At 59.0% G+C, this 21,263-nt stretch overlaps 1 protein-coding gene across 1 annotated transcript; it reads right to left on the reverse strand.

The window, feature by feature from the left end:
• Positions 1-2,507: 2,507 nt before the first annotated feature.
• Positions 2,508-21,204, reverse strand: ADGRD2 (adhesion G protein-coupled receptor D2). Its single transcript, XM_072744857.1, is given in 27 exon segments — positions 2,508-2,719; positions 2,956-3,066; positions 4,009-4,123; positions 4,206-4,259; positions 4,375-4,416; positions 8,467-8,587; positions 9,447-9,562; positions 9,646-9,767; positions 9,770-9,778; positions 10,301-10,454; positions 10,727-10,829; positions 11,024-11,106; positions 12,320-12,475; positions 14,239-14,344; positions 14,751-14,874; positions 15,380-15,514; positions 16,217-16,328; positions 17,524-17,805; positions 18,078-18,163; positions 18,525-18,614; positions 19,014-19,088; positions 19,091-19,543; positions 19,546-19,578; positions 19,581-19,639; positions 19,933-20,149; positions 20,503-20,568; positions 21,165-21,204. Coding segments are annotated over 27 exon segments (3,276 nt in total).
• Between the last annotated feature and the right edge of the window lie 59 nt (positions 21,205-21,263).

The raw sequence follows: 21,263 nt of genomic DNA on the forward strand, positions 1-21,263 counted from the left end.
AGCGGAAGGAGTCAGAGGACGCACCGTAAATGCAGGCGGTAGAGACCAAGTGCCTGTCCGATTCCGGGCCAGCTTCGTGCTTCCCAGTGTTGCTGCGCAGCAGCAGGCGGCCAGGCTGAGTGCCTTGTCTGGAACCTTGGCAGTGATCCAGTGATCGGTGATCTGGTGATCCACCGCCTGCTGCTCCTTCCTACCGCACTGCTGTGTCTTCCCAGAGCAGACGGACCTTTGCTGCCTCCTCCACCCCCCAAACAGGCTGTTTCCCGACTCTGCTGGGGGTCTTGGAGGCCTCACCCCCTTGTCTACAGGGCAGGTTCTGTGCGCCACCTCCCACCCCCAGTCCCCTATACATCCTTCTCTGAAGACAGCTGACATTCTTACTGTGTGCAAGGCCCAGCGACTACCACACAAGACTGCAATGACCCCTCTTGTCACCTGTGGGATTGGCCTGATGTCCCCCATGGGCTTCAGAAGGTTCGACAGCTCCCACCCCTGGAATGAAATACCCAGACCCCTGTCCTTGCATGATGGATCGGCCACTTCCGGAGAGTGGAAGCAATACATGAGGTCCCAGAGAGAACTTGGTGCAGCTTGTGCCTTGCTCCATCTCCAGGCTTCCCATACAGCCCCGCCCCACCTCCACTCATGTGAGCTCCTCCAGGGAGGCTGCTCTGATGCTCACATCCTCTGGCCCCTGCAGCATCTGAGCTAGGATGAGGTCAGCAGGACAGTGGTAGCGGCCCTTGGGCCCATCCTTCACCTGGCTTCCACCTCAAGGCCCACCCTGGTGCCAGCCTCTAACATGTCATCACCACCGATCACCTCGGCCCTGAAACCAACTCTCCCTAAGAAGGGACCTGGACTCAGGAATCTTGCCCCTAGCCCCTAGAATCAGTGGTGGCAGGCAGCATCCTGTCCCATAGCCAGAGTCTGAGTTGGGGTCTCCCCTCAGCATGACCCATCATACCTGGAGCCAGTCCCACCTACCCTGGTGCCTTCTCTGAGCAGTCTTGTCTGGGGGACTTCCCCTCACAGCACCAACGGGGGAGAATATCTCTGAGCCTCAGCTTCTTCCTCTGTATAATAGGGGTGACAATAGTCATGGAGCTGAGGTGAGGACCCACAGCTCTAAGAGTCAAGGACTCAGTACCAGCCAGGTACACAGCAGGTGCTCATTAAGTGTTGGCTGCACCAACCCTGTTGATGAAACTGGGGCTGTCTTGATTCCCAGAGACTAAGGGGCAGCTTCTCTTGTCCCACCCTCCTCCCAGGGAACCTGGCATCCTGTCCCCCTCCCCAGGCTGGGGTGACCCCCAGGAAGGAACAGGTCACAGTAGTACCATTTATTAGGAGAGCTACCACAGGGCTGTCAGAATTTCAAGGCAGGCAGGAAGGGCCAGCGGTGGCGGTGTGGGGGACAATCTTGGAAAGTTAGGGGGTGCTGAGCTGTGGGGCACAGCAGGGTTAGCAGTACCAAGGCAGGGGGTCCCACTGGAAGTAGGCAGAGGTTGCTGGCAGAAGCAGCAGGTGGTCCTACGGGGGTCGTGCTGTCCCTCAGGGGGCCCTCGGCTGGACCTTCCAGGGGTCCGCACGCAGACGGAGCGTGAAGTCCACAAGAACTCTCTAGAAACCTGGGAGGAAGGTGTTGGGCTGAGCCAGCAGAGAATCCTGGTGGGGGCTCTGGAAGGGGCTGGGAACTGAAGCTGGGGAAGCCCTGGGGGGCGGGGATTGTGGCCCGGGGCCCCCTAGGCCGCCTCCCCCATCCCAGTTTCTCTCCAAGAACACCTGCGGGCGCACCGCGGACTTCCTGGGCTCCAGGGCAGGCCTGAGCGGGCGGGGGCGGCCGGCCCGAGGGCGAGGCGGGGTGGGGTCTGGGGGGCGCGCGGGCCGGCCGCGGGCCGAGGCGGAAGCGGCTCGGTTGCTACGAGCGGCCTTAGCAACGCACCCATTCAGCAGAGACAAAGCCGCTGTCACTTGAGCAGAGGCGCCGCCGCCGCTCCTGTTCCCACCCGCGCGGCGCGGCGGGGGCGGGTGGGGGCGGGGGCGCCGTCGGGCCCGCGGAAGGTCCACCGCGCGCTGGCCTGTAGGGGGCGACTCCTGCCTACTCTGCAGAAGGGGGAGCCTCGGCGCTGGGGGCGGGGACACCATGCGGGGAGGAGGCCCGCTGGGAGCCTGGGGTCCTACAGACTTGGGTTTCCAACGTGCCACCGCTCACACCGACGCTCCTGTGCCTCGTTTTCCCCATCTGCGCGGTGGGGCCTGACCAGCATCGGCAGCCTCCGCCGCTGCTCCATGGGAGGATGGTTCCCCATGTCCCCGGATTAAAGGAGTCCCCAGAGGCAGGGCTTTAGCCCAGAGCCCGGCCCCAGTTAGAGCCGCACAGACAGGCCTCTTGCCCACACAGGGAAGGATCCCTGGGTATGAGGCCGGGCAGTGCCTGGCGTCCCCTCTACAGTCAGCTGTGCTCTAAGACTGGGGTACTCAGGCTGACACAGGCTCCCCTTGGGCTAGGCTGAGCTCTGGAGGCTCAGTCCTCTCTGTACGCAGGGCCTGGGGGAGCCCCAGCCTGGCTCCACTGCCCACAGGCCCCCATCAGCTGTCCCGCTGGGGAACAGAGCCTGGAAGGATGGCACTTGCTTCTCACCAGGTTTGGAAGTCCTTGCGGCCCGCAAGGCATCAGGATAGGGGCGCTGAGAGGGGTTCACCCGGGAGGCTGGGCCTGGAGGGCAGACAGAGGGGTGCACCAAGGAAGGAGGGCTCCTGGCTCACTGCCCCTCCTGCAGCACCGGCTCTGGGAAGGGAAGAGGTCCCACACCTGTTCCCTAAGTACGCCTCTCCCGATGAGCACTGTGCTGTCCTGATGCCCCCAGTGTCCTCATGGAGGCCTCTCAGACGCCAGGAAGAGGAAGGGCCCGCAAGGGGTGGGAGGACACATGTGCTTGCTTCTCGAATCACCTCCATCCTGGGGCAGCTGGGCTGAGGGGGTGTCCAGGTGCCAAGGGGGAAAGGGGAGCTCCCTGACGTGGGAGCTGTACCTGATGCCTTGAACGCTGTCAGCTCCACAGCCTGAGGACACAGGAGGTCATCAGGGGAGGGGCCCCCACTCCTCCTGCTCCCCCTTGCCCTGGGGGGCCCTGGGCGACTCCCCCACCCCACCCCACCCCCACCCCCCCCGCGGCCTTGGTATTCAGGCTCTGCTAGTGCGCAGTCAGCACCCCCCAGTGGCTCCCAGTGCCCTGCCACCTGCGAACCGAACCAACTAACGTGGCCCCTTGGATCCCCGAGGGAGCCCCTCCTCCCCAGCCCTCCCGAGTCCCTGGGGATTCCCCTACTCTTGGCAAGACCCTGCACCCCTGTCCCAGCCTCACCAGTCTCTCGGGTTCTGCAACAGAGGAGAAGGCTGTGGGGACTCTGGGGCCAGGAGTCCCTACAGGAGAAGAACACTGAGTAGGTGAACTTTTAGGAGGCTGAGGCAGGAAGCTCTCTCTCTCTGCTCTCCCACCCTGGACAGGACCTCATTATCAAGACCCTAAGAATCCACTTAAAGGTTTACCCCACAGATGAATGATGAAGAAACTAAGGCCCAGAGAGGCAAGGCAACATGTCTAAGGGCACACAGCAGGCGAACTAGGAGCTGGGCCTGAAACTCCTGGCCTGGCCTTGAAGTCCTTTAGCTCATGCCGTCTCAGGGCCCCAAACCCTATCTACCCACCTGGCTTCTGGAACCTCAAGCCCCCTCGGCATGGAGACCCAAGGAAGGTGACCCTGAGCAAGGCCTATCTCTGGGCTGGGCAGCAGGGGCCCCTGTCCCCCGGTGGTGGTGGTGGGAAAAAAAGAAGCCATTTTTAAGCCATTCCTCAGGCCCCGAGCTTGCAGAATTCCCTGGGCCTCAGTCTCCTTGTCTTTTGGACGGGCTGAGGATCTGCCATTGCCTTCCCAGCTTTACTGGAACGCTGGGGAAACTGAGGGACTTGGGAGTACTCAGACTGGAGGCTTGTGTGGCCTTACCTCTAACAGCCAAGTGTCTTCGAGCTGGAGCCAAGGCTACAGGGTCGTCCAGAGCCACCTCCCAGGGACCCAGGGACCTAGGGTGGGACCCTGGGCCCATGGGGCTGGAGCAGGCCTGAAAGGAAGGAGTGTGGGCTCTGGAATCCTGGCCGTAAGCAAGACCTCCCACCCCAGGATCCCCACCTGCCCTCACCCACCGTGAATGCTTCTGTTGCCTTTTTCTCAGTCATCCTCTGCCACGCACCCCGGACCTGGAGGATGGTCATTGGGGTCAGGCCTGGGACCCTCCCCTGAACTCCAGCCACGGGTGCCCTGCGAGTAAGCCCTGCCCACCCCACCCCCCAGCAGCCAGTGTCCCCAACTCACCTCCCCGTTGTAGGCAGCATAGACCAGGAAGATGTATGGCCCCTGGGGACAGACCTAGCATGTGGGTGGGTGTCACTGCCTGGGAGCCCCCCACTGCTTAGCCCTGGGGCCACAACAGGGACACCTCCAGAGATACCCAGAGACATTCAGAGACAGAGGCTGGTGAACAGAAACCCTGCCCTGCCCCCCTCCTGCACTTGGGAGGGGATATCTGTGACACTATGGTAGACAGAACCAGAGGGGCCTTACTCCACTCTACCCCATGCCTTCAGCCTCTGGCCACCAGACAGCCTCTCTGCTCTCTTGTCCCTCTGTGTGTTGTCCCCCCACCCCCACCGCCCCATCCTCACAGCCTCATCATGGCTACAGGAGTGGCTGGTGGGAAGGGGGACACCTTCCTGAAATCAAAGCTAAATCAAATCCTGGGACAGCAGACGTGTGAATCATGCTGATTTGTGCCCCCAGTTGAGCGTCTCTCTGACCGTCTGTCTCTTCACCTGGAAGGTGGAAGCCCAGACTCACCCCTGCTGTGTGTGAAGGACATAGCACAGTGGTTGGGTCTTCCTGCCCACATATCTGAGGACCAAGAGGGCCTGGCTACTCACAAAGTACCATGACACTAGGGGTGACAACTCTCATAGCAGCTCCATGGCAGAGGGGTTGGGTGGGTTAATCCTTCCTTTTGATGGATAGGTAACCCTGGGGCCTGGGGCAGGGGACAAAGCAATGAGTCCCAGGCCAACGTGTGACCCAGCAGGTGGAATTCAGAGCCTAGGCCTTCCTCAGATTCTACCTGGATAGGCAACAGCCCCTGCCTTGAGGCTCAAACTGGAGAACACAGGTTGGGGTCCAGGGGGCTCCTTGAGGCCTTGTAGCCTCAGTATCAGAGCCTGATTGTCCCTCTGGTTCTTAGGCCCCAACTGGGTTGCTACCACCCTTCACCCTAAGACAGACCCTGGTGCCCCTGCAGCCAGGGTGTCCTCCCTCTGCAGCCTTCCCCATCTGGTTTCTTCCACACACTCCTCTGCTCAGCTCCTCACACCCAAACAAAGGCATCTTTCCAAACTCCAACCGGACCACACCAGCACCTACCTGCCTGACATTCTCCAAGGCTCTCTGGCACCCCTGGGGTCACACTGAGCTCCTGACAACAGCTCTGGGGACCCTGCATGGTCTGTCCCATTTCTTACCAGCTCACGTGCCCCTCCTTCATGTCTCCACTTGATCCCACCACCTCCCCTGATCTAAAACATCCTTCCCCCTCACTGTTTGACTATTAGCTGAGAATCACTCCCTCTGGGAAGCACCATTTCTGCCTCCCCATGAGAGGCTCCTCTGTCCCCACCCTGCCTCCAAGTTCCCTCAGGTTCTCAGCCTCAATCATGCTGTGCTGTGGGTGATGGTTTTGCCATTTGTCTCTCCCTTGGGCTGAGACCTCCAGGGGTGGATTCTTCGATCCCTGTGCACCACCTCCAGGATGCCGCCCAGCGCGGGTACCCAGGGAAACACATCCTCACGCTCATGGTTCTTCTGGTGTGTGCAGGGTGTGGTGCTTTGCACTTTGCAAATGTCATCTCAGTTGAACCCCATAGTGACTCCATGAGGTAGAGAATATAAGCCCACTATAGAGATGTGGCAACTGGGGCTTGTTTCAACTTGTCTGGGCCTCCCAACAAGACTGGGCCCCGGGGAACCACAGCTGGTTAGATGTGCGGCTCAGCTCTCCTGCCAAAAAAACTGTGACAAAACACGCCACAAGGGCCACAAACCGCAGCCCTGAAGAGTGAATGAGGCCCAGCTGGGCTCTGTCCCTCCAGCTCAGGCCTGCTCCAGGGAAGGAGGGTGGTCCCGAGGGCAGCTCTTGCCCAGCTCAGCCCCAGACACCGTGAGCGAGGGATCCTCGGAGGTGGTTGGGCTGAGGGAGACAGGAAGGGACAGCAGTAGAAAAGACAGAGAGGAGAGGCCAGGCCAGGCTGAGGGGATCCCAGAGAGCAAAGCCCAACTGGGGGACCTGTCCGCAGATGATCCCGGGAACATCACGGTGGGCCCGGGGCCCAGGCCATCTGGCTCCACAAGGCAGCCTCTCCCCACCTTCACCAGGAGACCTTGGCAAGGAAGGTCGAAGGCTGACTGGGAAGAGAGGTCGTGCTTGAAGACAAAAGCCGGGGGGTTAGGGGTCAACATAGAGGGAGACACAGTGGGAGGCCCAGGGAAGGCAGGTGGGATCTGTGCCAGAGGAGGAGGGGACCGATGGAGATAGCTGGGACTGGGACAGAGCCAGAACCTCAAACAAAATTCAGAGACAGAGACAAAGTGAGATGAGGGGAGAGGAGAGGATGGGGAGGGAGGGAGGCCAAGAGGTGGCACTGGCTCCATGGGCTGCAGCTCTGCCCACCTGGAGGCTACTGCAGGGATGATGCTCTGTGGTCACCATGGCAACGGGCTGCTGCTACCAGGGCCACTGTGGGGGGAGGAGGTGCCCCGGGCAGGGTGGCAGGCTAGCCTGGCAGGGCCCAAATTCCAACCCTGGATGCCCTGAAGCGTGGGGCTCAGGGGAAGGCTTCTCTGTGTCAGGGAAGGGGTGCAGCGAAGCCCTCCGCCCCCCACCACTCAGGCCCGCACAGGTCTCTGGAGACATGCTTCTTTGGGAATAGCTGGAACCCCTGTTTTTCTTCATTTTCTGGGCTCCTCTTTGGCCCAGGCTCCATCCTCTCCCAGCAGCAGCCCCTTCTTTCCTCTCCACACCCACAGCCGGCGAGAGTGGGGCATCCCCACGGCCCAGGGGGAGAAGGTGACATGGACGGGGACCTGGTACCCACCACTACCTGCACCCTTCCTCACTCCCTGCTGTGCCCCCCCTCCCCCCAGCACTTCATGCCTGGTCTCGGCCATGCTCAGCCCCACAAGAACACGACATTTTTGTGCCTCCTTTCCTGCTCTGTCCCCAGGCCTTGACTGGTGCATAGTACCTCGCAGGCACCCGACAGATACCACATGGATGGATGAATAACTGAGTCAGGTGCTTCTCCGATCCTGCTCTCCTCCCCACCCCCCACCCCTGGTCTTCCAGGAATCAGCCAGGCCCAGGTGCACATGGCTGAGCAGACTCTAGACTTGGGCCCCAGCACTGCTCATCCTAGGCTGTGGCCCTGGGCAAGGACCTCACAGAGTTCTGCTTCCTTTCCTGGGGCTCAGAGTTCCTGGGCATCCTGCATGACTGCGCACAGCCTCCGGCCCCTTCATCCTAGGAGTAGAAGGAGGGGCCCCAGGAGGAGCTCTGGGACACGTGGCCCTGGACAGAGTTGGTACCTGATTTCCTGAGCTTTCCTGTCTGTCCTGGAGCCCTCCTTTCTCAGGCCTGGCAGGAGCCAGGAGGAGGAGGTGCGCACAGCAGAAAGAGGTGCTGGGGGTGCCAGGGAGGCTGAGGGGAAGGGCAGGGGCAGAGAAGGCCCTGCTTGGACCTCAGGCCTCTGGGTTGTGCCTGTCTGGGTCTACGTCTGGGTCTCCCACAGGACTGCAGGCCCCCCGAAGACAGAGACCTAGTCTGACCCCTCTCCGTGGCTCCTGGACACAGGACACTGACAGGCACATAGGAAGCTTCCTGCCACCCCACTGTTACTGACTCATTTATGTAGGCTGAGTGATGTCCTCCTAACCAAACCCTTTTTAAAACTGCTGTCTTCACCACCACAGGAGCTAACACTGCCCCACAGTGGGCCACCCTCTGACCCTGACAGGAGAGGTCACTGGTGTCCCGAGCTCCATCCTTGGCCTCCTTCCGCGGCTTTGAGTAGCTCCAGCACCAGCCAGGTGGCTGGAACTTCTTGCCAACCCCCAGTGTCTGGACCTCAGCTTCCTCACCTGTAGAATGGGCACAGAATCCTCCACGATGTGCTGCCTCTTTGATTTGAGGCTTTGTTCCCACTCTCGCCCTCACCTTCCTGCATCTTGACAATGTCCCCTGCTCGTTGTTAGTGACTCCCATGATGGACAGAACATTCCTTTTCCTGCCTCCTGACAAACCAGTCACTCCCTGTGAGTGCCACTGCATGTCAGAGCCCTAGTCCCAGATGATCCGGGGCCTGGAAGTACATGGAAGGAATTGAGGCTCACGGCAGCATACGCCCAGGTTGGGCTGCAGTGCACCAGCATGCCGACCAGCCAGCTCAGGCCCAGGACGGGCAGCAGGACCAGCACTGGCTTCACCGTGGCCCTGTGGGAGAGCGGGCAGGGCTGAGGGAGGCTGGGGTGGCCTGGGAGCCCCTGCAGGCTGCTGGGTAGGGCGGCACGTGGGAGGTGCCTGCCGAGGAGTCAGTGGTGCAGACCAGGGACCACTGCTTAGGACTTAGGTGCAGCTGGAATTCTCAGCTGGACTTGGCTATTCCTTCTCAGAAGTGGTATGAAGTTGGGGCAGTAGCACTGGGGAAATGGGGTCCCGGTCCCAAACCTGGCTCAGAGGAAGGGTGTGGCAGCCGTCGGAGAGAAGGCTAAGGACTGGGCAGTGGATCCAGGGGGCACAGAGTCCAAAGTCTTCCCTTCTCAGGGACCCCTGAGACTCCCTGGCTTGTCGGGGACCCACTGGCTTAGACTGCTCTGCCCTTGGCAGATGACGGGGGAGAGGAAGACCAGGGGTGCCCTCCTTTTGGCAGGAGATGGCCCTAGAGAGTGAGAGAAGTCCTTGGCAGGGGTAGGGACCAAAATCCTCACTCTGAACCCGAACTTCTGGGGACTGCCGGATCTGGTGGGTCTACCCCTACCTTGTACCTGCCAGGCCATTCCCGCTATCCATAGATGGTGAGCTTCCAGGATGGTGGCTTGTGTCTACAACCCCTCCCACTCATCTACACTGATTATCATCCCCCCAGGTGACATGCGTGGGCACAGGCTTGCACATGTCCACACACATGAGCATGTGTGCACACACCAGCAAGGCATTTGTGCACACATATGCTCATGTACAGCCTCACACCTGTGAACACACAGGGCCTCATGACCACATGCTGCCACCATGGACTCACACAGGCTCACATCCAATGAGTCCCCCACACAGCTCCCCCACTTCTGAGCCTCACCATGTCTGGATCCTGATCTGCTCCTGCAGACAGGGCTGTAGGCTCAGCATGCGGGCATGCCGGTGGGCACTGGACACAGTGACCATCACCACATGGACCAGAATACACGTGTTGGCCTGGGGACCTGGTGTCAGTGGCCGAGAGGGCCGTCCCCTTCCCCAGCACGCCCTCCCCCAGGTCCCTGGGCACCCCCGCTCACTGTCAGGACGAAGAGCACAGGCCCCACAAAGGCCCAGATGGTGTCCGTGTGCACATTGAGCCAGCAGTGCCCAGTGGCCACATAGTCATGGGGGGACACAGCCAGGGTGGTGGCCACAATGGCACAGGTGCACCTAGGAGAAGCATAAGTATCCCAGGACCATGCCACTCCTTCCGTCCTCCCCAGGTCCGGGCCCCTACCCCAGAGCCACAGCTGTCCCAGGCTAGCAGGTGCACTGGTGGGCGCTGGGAGATCTAGGAAGGGGGCTGGGTGGGCACCATCCTTCTGGGGTGGCCTTGGAAACCTGGGTAGCTGGGGAAGACGACAGCTGGGACCAAACTGAGGGCTGAGACTCAGTGGAGAGGGAGGGTGGTGACTGGTAGGGGGGCCAGCGGGCCACAGATCAGGGAGATGGTGCTAGGAGTGGGGCGTTGAGATGGCTGGGGTGGAGGATGATTAAGAAAGGCTGGGGTTGGGTAAAGCTGGAGGGTGACAGAGCTGAGGAAACTGAGGTGGGTGCTGGGCACCAGGCAGTGCCGGGTGCCAGGTGGAGATGGGGACTGGGCCGCATTGCGGTGGGGTGATGTTGGACAGCAAGAGGCCACACAAAGCAGAGCTGATAACAGAGTCGGAGAGGGGGCCAGAGGGTCCTCACCCCAGCCTGTGGCGTAGAACCGTGTCATCCTGGGGCCTGGGTGCATGCTTACAGCCACCACTTTGCTCCACAGCAGTAGGCCCTCCACCAACATCCAGGAGAAGGCAACCAAAAAGAGAAGGTGCATGATAGCTGTGACGGCCACACAGGTCACCTGTGGGTGGGAGGGTGGTAGGTCCCCACCAAAGCCAGCTGTGGGTGCAGCCCTGTTCTGGGTCCCATGCGCCTGCCGGCATCGTAGACCCAGGGAGGTTCCAGTGGGGAAGGTCTCTGGGCAGTGCCCTGGGCCCAGAGCCACCAGTCTGGGCATTCTTTCATCTATGAGCCATGCTCCCCCAGGAAATGGAGCCAAGTGAAGATGTCCGGGGGCAACCCAGATAAGGCTGGCCTCCCCCAAGCTCACAAGCATGCCTGCTGGGTGCCCACCTCGTTGGCCTTTGCCCACTCACTGGCCATGAGGAAGCCCTCAGCAGAGGCCAGGGAGAAGGTGAGGTTCTTGTGGACCGTGGCTCGCTCTGACTTGGGGACCCTGGACAGGCAGGAGTCAGTTAGCAAGGACACCACCATCAGCCCCCACCCCATCAGCCCCTCCTGCTTAGGTCCCTGTGAGCGGGCTAATGAACACAGAGGTAGCAGTGTCCAGAGGGCCCAGAGCTCTAAGGGAGGAGACCCTGGACCAAGGTCATTTGGGACCAGGATGGACATGACTGGAGCTCATCTCACCCGGCTGCCAGGAAGAGCAAGAAGGACACACCGCAGCCCACAAACGAGAGCGTCCTCAGCAGTGACTCCTCCTCAGCGCTCCTCTGTGGGAGGGCCGAAGACCCCAGAGTATAGTAACCTGGCCACCACCCTGCGCTGACCAGACCAGGCCTCGCCCTGTCCCCTCCTTGTCCGTAGTGAAGCAGGAATGGTGACAGCACCAGCCGGCAAGGCCAGGCTTACATACAGCAGGTACTTAATGAGAGCATTTGCATGTCCTCTCCTGCTGGCTTTCCCTAAACTGGCCCCAAGCTGTCCAGTGTTCACTGATCCCACAGCTATTAAGAGCACTGGGTTGGAAGCGACCGACACAGCCATAGGGAGAGGATGGCATGTGACAACCCCCCACTGAGGGGCCACGGAGCAGACCTGCAAACACGGCCACTCTCTGTTTTTACAGGACAAACGTGTCTGACAGCATGTTTCTCTAACGTGCTCCCCGCACGCCCCCTGGCATTCCTGGGGACCCTGCCCTGTCTCACTCAATCTCTTAGCAAGTGACCACTCAGGGTCCTTGCCAGCTCTAGTGGGCACACCTGCCTGGCTCTCCTCCTGGAATTTGGTGTGTTTGTAAATGTATGGTCCGCCCAGGGGCCACCCTTGGTTCAGTCTCCTTTTACTTCTGCCCTCATCTCAGCCATGGCTTTACCTACAGGCTCTGTCTCTCCAGCTCCCACCCTGACACCCATGGATGTCCGGGCCCCGGAGCCATGGCCTGCCCCACCCTGTCATCCACCTGCACCCTCTCTGAGATGACACCTGCATCTCCCAGCTGCCCAGGCCTTTGTCTCAGACGACCTCCTCCTCCCTCAGTCCCTCTATCTGCCTTATGTCCCCCAGTGCAAGGCCCCTGCCTTCTGCCTAGGTGACTGGCCCGGAGAGCCCTCGCTGCTCTTTGACCATCCAGCTTACTTCTAGCACCAGAGGGCTCCCTCAGGGCAAATCTAAGACCTGCTTACCACGTTCACATGCATCCTCTGCCGGTAGGATCACCACCTAAGTGCATGAGCATTCTAGGCTCTGTGCAATCTGACCCATGCCACTTGCCCCTCCATCTTCTTCCACTCCTGGGCCTTACACTGGGAGCTCCAGACACACTGAAGTTCTGGAATATGCCAAGTCTGCCTGCCATTTCTAGTCTCCTTGCCTTTGCTCAGACTGGCCTTCTGCTTGGGATACATTTCTGTTGAACTCTTGGTCATCCTTTAAGACTTGGTTCTGACTCTACCCTCCCAACCCTACCTCCCTGGTACTCACCTGGACGTCATACACCTGCAACAGGACAGCGAAGTTGGTGCTGTGGTTGCAGAAGCAGGTGGTAGAGTCCTGGTACAGGGTCGACATAGAGCAGCCAGTAGTGGCCCACGAGCCTCCTGTGTCTGGGCTGGGGAAGGGTAGAGAACAGAAGGGCTCCTGAAATGAGGCGGACATCAGGGGTAGGGGTAGGGGTAGGTGGCAAGGAGGGGAAGGCCTCTCTCTAAAGCTTGGGGTCCAGCTGCCTCTAACTCACTTTGTGACCCTGGGCAAAGCTCTTCCCCTCCCTGGGCTTCAGTTTCCCTTCTGTAAAGTGCACCTAACACTCTCAGGATGATCGGGGAATGGGGCTAATACCAGTGATTACAGCTGATTAATTCCATTAGTTACTAAGTGACTAAGTGATTGATATTCAGCTAAGGATCCAGGATAGGGAGCTGGGGCTAATCTCTGAACCCTCCTCTGCTCCTTCAAAGGCCCAAGGGCCCTGGCCTTGGGTGTATCATTAAGTCTCCCACCTATCTGACACATGAGTCTGTCTCCAGGCACCCCACAGGGTGAGCTCGCCTATCTCCCATGATGGGGAGCTTACTACCTCCTGGGTAACAGATTCTCTTGCTTCAGCTTGTCCTGGAGCTGGGGAGCGGTCTGAGGCCACCCCTGCAAGACTGGAGACCAAAACTACACCTCATCCTCAAGTAGAACAGATGGCTTAAAAACAAACAAACAAATTGCCTTATTTAAAGAACTCAGAAATGGAAACTCACCTGATACTGAAGTTGCAGAAAGCACAGACAGGCTCCACCAGTTTCTGGGGGGAGACCTAAGGACAGGAAACAGGGAGAGAGCAGGTGTGTGAGTGGGTACGGGGGGCATGGGGTAGGTGTGTGAATGTGTATGGAGAGGAGCGACCGGGGTGATGCAGAGGGATGTTGAGTCCTCTGAGTTTGAGGACTTTTTAGTGTATGTAGATTTGCCTACTTTAATCAAATTGATTTTTAGTTTTGGGATGATACACAAAAGACTGATAAACTGGGATCCCAGGGTGGCTCAGCAGTTGGGCATCTGCCTTTGGCTCAGGGTGTCATGATCCCAGTTTGGGGGTGGAGTTCCACATCGGGCTCCCTGTGAGGAGCCTGTTTCTCCCTCTGCCTGTGTCTCTGCCTCTCTCTGTGTCTCTCATGAATAAATAAAATCTGAAAAAAAAAAAAAAGACTGATAAACTGTGGGGTGTGTGTATGTGTGTGTACATGTTCAGGATTAGTGGCTGTGGGCAAAGCTGACTTCAGCTTTTTCTGAAACTAATGTTTCAAAACCAAGAATTTGTGTATTTCATGTAATGAAATGAAACCACATTTCCTGGAGATCTTTCCAGGAAGATCGTTTTATAGAAAAAGACCCGTTCTTTACATAACTCTAGTGGATTATTCCACTGTGTAGCTGCACAGGGCTTTTTTGTGCAATCCCCCCTTGGTGGACACTTAAGTTATTCCAGCTCTGAGGAGCACATTGGCGTGCAGATCTCTGTACAGCTCCCTGGATGTTCCAATGGGAACCACCAGTGTTTGGAGTCATGCACACCTCTAATGAAGTCCCAGCTCTGCCACTCACAAGCTAGGGCCCATCACAGCCCCTCCGCCAAGCTCACTTTTTGCCAATGTCAACTGGGCAGTCGGAGAATTACATGGATGTTGCTTATTTAAGACACCCAGCATAAAGTAAGTGTATAATAAACTACTTCCCTTTCCATTTCCTTGAAGACAATGGGATGGCTTGTGAATATTTTTCTTGACCAGTTTAGACCTTGGTTTAAATTAATGAATATTGGGGTAGGGGGACACCAAATTAGGATATCCAAATATCCAGGATATCCAAACCAGGATAAGTGTAGTGGGGTGGCAGGTCTCCCTCTTCCCCCATACCTGGGCCTGGCCCTGCAGATGAAAGGTCACAGCTGTGCTGACCTCCCCAGTTTCATCCCACACCTCCGAGGAGATGATGGCTGAGCCCACCTGGGTGCCTAGAAACCTGTGGGGAGGAAGGGAGCTTTTAATGGCACCAGCTGGCTGTGTGGGAGAGGTGGTAGATGGCCAGTCAGGAAGACACAACCTCTATGTCCAAAGAAACATCAGGAAATGCCCTGTGTTTGGAATTAGGGCACATGGGTTTCAGTTTTACCTTGGAGACTTGCTAGTAAATTCAGTAAGCCCTGTCTTCTCCCTGAATCTCAGCACTGAAGCCAGACAGTAGTTGAGTCAGGTTTCAGCAGCTTGCCTTGAGATGTTGTGTGTGTTGGGGATGGGAAGGGTTTGGTTCTGGCTGCTAAAGGCAGATTTGCCTATCAGAATGAGGGCTCTGGGATGGGATGAAGGCCTAGCCTTCCCTGAGGAGGGGATCCAGACCCTCAGGAGCCTACTGGGTAGGGCCTACTCACCTCTGCATCTTGTTTGCCTCTTCTGAGATGTCAGGGGCTTGGGGCTCTAGGCCAGGCTCCCCGAGGGTGTGCTGGAAGATACCTGAGCTGAACCAGCTGTGGATCACGGTGACTCCAGAGAGGCCTGGCTAAGGAGGAGAGGGCCAAGCCCCCACCCTGTGACTGAGCAAGTGCCACAGGTTACCCCAAGGGAGATGCTTTGCCAGCCTTACGGATAGGGAGACTGAGGCTCATAGAGATTAATTGATTTCCCAAAGAGCACAGTTAATAAGTGGTAGAACTGGAATTCCAATCAGCCATGGTTCATGCACTTGACCTGGCAGCTCTAAGGCCCTCTGGCCCATGTCCTGATCTTCCAGCCCTGGGTGGCAGCAAGGGTGGTGGCACCCTCTACCACCCACTTCCAAGAGGAAATGTGTGGAGTTCTGAGGAGGAGACTAAGTGAACACCTACCATGTGACAAGTGCTTTGGATCTCATAACGACCCATAAGGCCAGTACAAACAGGACTGTCTTATAGGCAAAAAACCAGACTCTGAACGCTGAGGGAACTCATTCAAAGTAACGGAGTTAGCAACACGAGGGCTGACCCAGACCCCAACAGGGACCCACTCCCCACCCTCTTACCACCTTTCCCAAGGAGCTGCTTCACTTCACCTGCAGGGATACGGATGTGGCCAGGTCCCTCTGGGTGCCCACAGGGCATCGTGAACACATGGCTCTCTGTGCTGGCCTCTGTCATGTGTAGACTCTGCACCTCCAGACCTGGGATCAAATGGGGTTGTGTGGCTGGACCTCTGGCAGGAGGTCTTTCTCCTGAGCTGGCCCAGCTGGCAGGGTCTCCTTCCCCTCTCCCTGCCGCAGGGCTAGGTCATTATTCCAGCTTAGAGAGGTTTAGCACCTCACCCAATGTAAATCTGGCTTCTTCAAGTCTGGGGGTGAGGTGGAAGGGATCACTGAGAAACAGGTCCTGGGGGCAGGACCTGAATATCCACAAGCCACCAGAAACTACTGGGCAAGCAAAGGACACAAGCTTTGCCAGAGTTCCACCATCTGTGCCCCGTTCAATCTACAAACACTCACTGAGCGTGTACTTGGATCTGGCCTGAGATGTAGAAACGACTTAGAAATGGCCTCGGCACTCAGGGAGCTTTGGGATGAATGACATCAATACCACAAATGCAACAAGAGATATGTTCAAGATGCTGAGGGTAACAGTGAGAGGAGGAACTGACTGTCAGAGAGCTAAAACCAGGTTTCCGGGAGGGTGGATGCTCAGGCAGTGTTCTGGAGGATATGCAGGAAATGGCTAGGTCAAGGGAGAAAGGGCATCTGGATGGAGGGTACAGTGCGGGTAAAGGCAGGGAACAGCATGGAATATCTACAGTAGTACGGAGGGCTCCCAGTGATGGAGGCTGAGAGCGAGTGCAGGGCCCAGCTGTGTGGGAGTGTGGCTAGCAGGCTCACCCACACGGCGGTGCTGGATGTGCCATCGGGGCCGCTCGGAGGTCAGCACGGTGCTCAGCAGGGGTGCCAGGCGCTGGACACTTGCCACCAGGGCCATGGGTCCACCAACCACCTGGGAGAAGCCCCATCTCAGCTTCCTCCCACTCTGCACCCTGCTGCTGCCCGCTTGACTGCTGTGGGTCATGCACTCTCAGAGATCTGTGAAGTGGCCTGCCTGTTCCCAACAACTGGTGGCTCCTTATGGCCTTTAGGACCAAGTCCCGGGTCCTCAGGCCAGTGTCTGAGGCCCAGCCCAATCAGCTTCCTCTGATGTCTGCAAGCTTAGCCCAGGCCAAGGCCTCATAGTGCTCCATGCCTGCTGGCCAGTCGTCTGCCAACCAGGCACACTCAGAAGGTGGGGCCGTGCCTCCCCCTTCTTTGGTCTGACTCAGGGCTAGGCCTACATCACCCTTTAGATTCCAAAAGAGAAGCCATGTGGTGGTGGGGGAGGCCAGGGAACAGGCAGGGAGGATGCGCGGTGATGGGACCACTCCTCTGGACTGAGCAAGCCATCGCTGTGCCCATTCACTCCTCTCATGGCCTCAGCGGGGTGGGTCAGATCATCCCTGTTCTGTTCTGTTCTCCAGGGGAGAAAATCAGGGGCTTCCAAGCCCCAGCTTTTCCGAGGCTACTTACAGACCCTCAGGCAAACATGGGTTCACACCTGTTGGGAGCTCACCATCCCAACAGGTGAACCATTCCATGGAACCAAGCTCCCGTGTTCTGTCATGTCCACCCTGTCCCCAAGCCTAGGGCCCGGTTCTGTCCTCTGAGGCCACTGAGGCACCATCTCTGCTTCTTCTGCCCCAGAGACTTTCAGGTGATGTCTCTGACCCCTTGTTCTCTTCTTCCTCTAGGCCGATTACTCCCAAACCTACAGCCACTTCTGCCAGGGGACGTTTCCAACCCTCACCACCTAGATAGCATCTGTCGTGTTCTCCTGAGGGTCTGGGCTGTTTGGGAAGCAAATGGCTGAACACTCAGCATAGAGGACCTCCCTCTTAAGGGGGTCAGCAGATTCTTGGATGTGGGGGAGGTCCTTATGGATTAGTGGCTCTAATTTTCAATGGCAGAAACTATTACTCAACAGTGGTTGTGTGTGGAAGTTCTACTTATATATAATAGATAAAAGAGGAGCTTCTTTTGATGGATGGAGAGATAAAGCTCAGCAATGGGTGCTGACTCACCCATGGCTACACAACAAGCTGGAGGCAAGGATGGAACCAGAGTCCAGGCCCCCCTGCCTCACCTAGCCCTGCCAGCCTCACCTCACTGACTGAGAGCCAGGCATCAGCCAGCTGCTCCTCCAGGACCAAGCTGGCCACAGACACGATGCCCTGGCCTAGCTGCTCCCAAGGCCCTGCTAAGGGCTCTGGCTCCCCTGCCCCGAGGACTGTCACCCTCTTCAGGAAGTGTACCACAGCCAGCAGTGCAGCGGGGCCCAGTGGAGCTGCTTCCTTTGCCAGTACTCTCTCCAGGATACCCAGGAAGTTGCAGGCCTCGGCCAGTGACAGGTCTCCATGGACTTCAGAGAGAGGGTCAGGGAGGAGCTGTGGGCAGAGGAGCCACTTATTGCTGGTCTGGCTGTTAGGAGGGATCTCCCGGGGCCATACTTGGGTCTTACGAGCGTCTTCCTGGTGGGCACATGTCAAACTTATCACAAGCCCCCAGCTCTCAAGGGTTCCAAAATAAGGAATAGGAACAACTGTAATTTCTGAAGACACATTAGGTTGGTGTCCCCTTTATAGATGAGGAAACTGAGGTGTAGGGAGGTGACTCATAGTGTCCCCAGACTCTTCAGTCCCTGGGAAGGGGGGCTCACCACAATGGTGTTGGCCAAGGTATTGACTCGGCTGATAACATCCTGGCCAGGCCATGACTGGGAGTCCTGCAGCCGCTGATAAGTCTCTGCAAAGGAAGGGATGCCAGGCTGGATGACGAGCAACACTGCCCAGAGGTGCCCCATCCACCAGTTATTGCCCAAGGAGGAAGAGCATATTGACAGTTGCGTGTCTGGAACCTTAGGCAGTTCTAGATGGGGAAACCGAACCATAGAATGCCAAAATCACTTGCGTAAGGATACACAGCAGGGATTCACCTTCAGGTGTGTCTGGCCCTACTCTCTTGTGGTTTGGACTCCATAGAGGCCCTGAGACTCCGAGAAGATTCTGAATTCCCAGTTTGTGCCAACTACTCACTCCCCCTCGGCCTACACTGGTCCACACCCAGCTTCCCCTTCAGCAGAGCCCTGGGCACTGCCAGGGCACACCTGTCCGATAGCAGCAGAGGAAGGGCTGAGGTTGAAGGCAGAGCAAAGAGCCTTCGGTACGGGATCCTGGGTTCCACACAGGGCACTCCTCTGAGGGCACTGGCAGGGATGGGACAGGTGTCAGGGCTGTATCCTGGCTCCCCAGCAGCCCCTGTGACCCACCCGCCTGTTGGGTCCCGAAGTACACCCTAGAGGCCAGGAAGCACAGCTTCGGAGTTAGGGGGTGACGTGGGAACCCGGGTGAAGGGCGCTGCAGCCAGCACCAGGCGGGGCAAGGCGGCTGGGGGACGAGCCTGCTCGGGCTCCTGGGACTGCGCCTTTGCCCTAGTGGCGGCGGCTTGGGGAGGGCGTGGGCAAGTGCTCAGGGGTGGGGTGGATCGGAGCCCAGAAGGGGGCCTACGGGAGCCGGGGGGCGGGGCGTCGAGTCGAGAGGCGGGGCGGGGCGGGGCGGGGCGCGGCGGGGCGCGGCGGGGCGCGGCGGGGCGGGGCGGGGCGGGGCGGGGCAGGGAAGGCGCACCCGCAGGGGCGGCAGCCGCGAGGTTGTCACGTCCAGGGCGCCAGGTCCCAGCGGAAGGGCAGGCCGCCCGGTGGCGGGGCGCAGGCCCGGGCCTGTTGCAGCTGCGCGGGGCTCAGTGCCCGAGCCCACAGGTGGCAGTCGGTGAGGTTCCCGCCGAAGGCGTCGCGCGCCCAGAAGCCGCCCCCCAGAGTCCTGATCCTGGCCCCGCAGAGGACGCTGCCCGCTGGCACCGGGCTGCCCGCGCCCAGTCCCCGCGCCCCCGCGCCCGGCGCGCCCCCGCCCGCCAGCAACAGCGCCCAGCGCCCGCCGCGCCGCCCCCACGTGGCGCACGCGTGGTGCCAGCGGCCGTCGGCGCGGAAGGCGGCCAGGAAGGGCGCGTGGCGGCCGCGCACCACCAGCGCCGCGTGCACGGCGCCGCCCGGCTCGGCGAGGGCGCGCAGCTGCAGCGCGTTGGGCAGTGCGGGCGCGGCGAGGGAGAGGGGCGCGGCGTCGGGCGAACCGGGTCCCCCTGCACGTGCGCGCACGCGGCCGGCGCCCCAGCGCGGGCAGGGGCGTCCGCAGCCGCTCCCGGGACGCCAGCGCGGCCTGGGGCCTGGGACTCGGTGCGCCCGGCTGCGCACAGCCGCTGACTACCCTTTGGCGCAGCTACATAGCCCCTTCTGGGCTTTGGGGTGTCTCCCTCTCTCAGGAAGGAAGAAATGGGGGCTTCAGTGCCCACACCAGGTGGTCAACCCTCTGTTTTAGTCCAGGACAAGGGAACCTGGCTGGAGAGGCGACGGGGACTTCTGGGCTCAATCCAAGAGGACTGTAACACTGTGGGCTCCCATCTTGAGGTCGCCAAAGCCTCTGCCCCCCAGCCCCCTCCCCACTTCCCAGGTCTTGGGCCCACACTCACGCCTTTTCGGGGGTCTCGGAAGAGGGGCCTCTTTCTGGCCCACCCAAATGGGGCTGGGCAGCCTTGGAGCAAGGACCCCAGCTGGGGGCGCCAGTGCCAGGTGGCCAAACCTCTGCTCACAGGACTCTTGAGCCTGCCACCAGCTCAGCTGCTGCCTTGGAAACTTGCACACCTCATCTGCACTCTCCACCACCTCACCAGGGCCCACTGGAGCTGCAGGGTCAGGGGAGAGATAGTGTGGAAGAGCAGTGTGTGGGCACATGACCCTTGGGGTGGGGCAGCCATGGACACTGAGCTGGGAGTCATTCAGGGCTGAATGCTCTGTGACCTGGTGGGTCTAGTCCCTTTGCTGAGCCTGTTTTGTCACTGTATAATGGCAAGAATAAGAATAATGACACGAGTGAAACCTTCAGCCCAGGGTTCCGGATGGTGGGGCCAAGTGAAATGGCATCACCTCCCTTCCTCTGCCTTAGAGGTCAGCACACCAGGTGGACCACAGGCTGAGCCAGCCACGGGGAACGGGGGCGGGGGGGGGGGGTCAGCATCTCTGGGGCCCTCATACCAACCTGTGACCCAAGAGCTCCATGATTCATCTCGTGAGTTGGACGGGGTCCCAGAGAGACAGGTCAGGTCTGGGTCGGGTCAGTTATTGAATACCTACTGTGTGCTCTGACAGGATGCATTGGAAACTGCAAGCTCCGGAGTCATGCCTGGGTTCAAGTCTCACCCAGAGTGGAACCTGGGCAGGGCATTTCACTGCCTTGAGCCTGTCCAGTCCCCCCACCCAACTCCTGCCATGTGAGGAGTAAACAAGCTGATGAGTGAATGTAAAAGATGTATGTTTTGTTCTATTACGCTGTCCAGTGGATTGGCTGTTGGGCGAGGTGGTGTCCCACTGCACATGCACACTTTTATTTTGTTGGATGAATAGATGCTTGTATTCATCCAGTGGATGTTTTTATTCTATTATTATTGTCAAAGGCTTATCTCGTGTGACCTCCGTAGTGATCTCAGAGGTGGGTGCTTGGAATCCAGCAGCCGTGAGTCCCTTTGGTTGCCTCCCCCCACCCTCCAGGTTCAGGTACCAGGAGGTAGAGGAGGCAGTAGCACCAGGAGGCCATTCTGGATCCAGTAGGGGCAGGTGAGAGACAGCAAGGGTCACACTTGTGGCCTATATGGACTAAAGAAGGAAAAAAGCAAAGGAAAGCAGCTCAGCGTCCTGCCTTACCACCACCCCCTCTGTCTCCTACGGGGTCATCTTCCCCCATGTTTGGATTCCAGAGCTTACTGGGCTGGGAGCCTAGGATGGGCTGGGCACATCTACTTG

The sequence above is a fragment of the Vulpes vulpes genome, chromosome 2, assembly GCF_048418805.1.
Source record: "Vulpes vulpes isolate BD-2025 chromosome 2, VulVul3, whole genome shotgun sequence".
Classification (NCBI taxonomy): Eukaryota; Metazoa; Chordata; class Mammalia; order Carnivora; family Canidae; genus Vulpes; species Vulpes vulpes.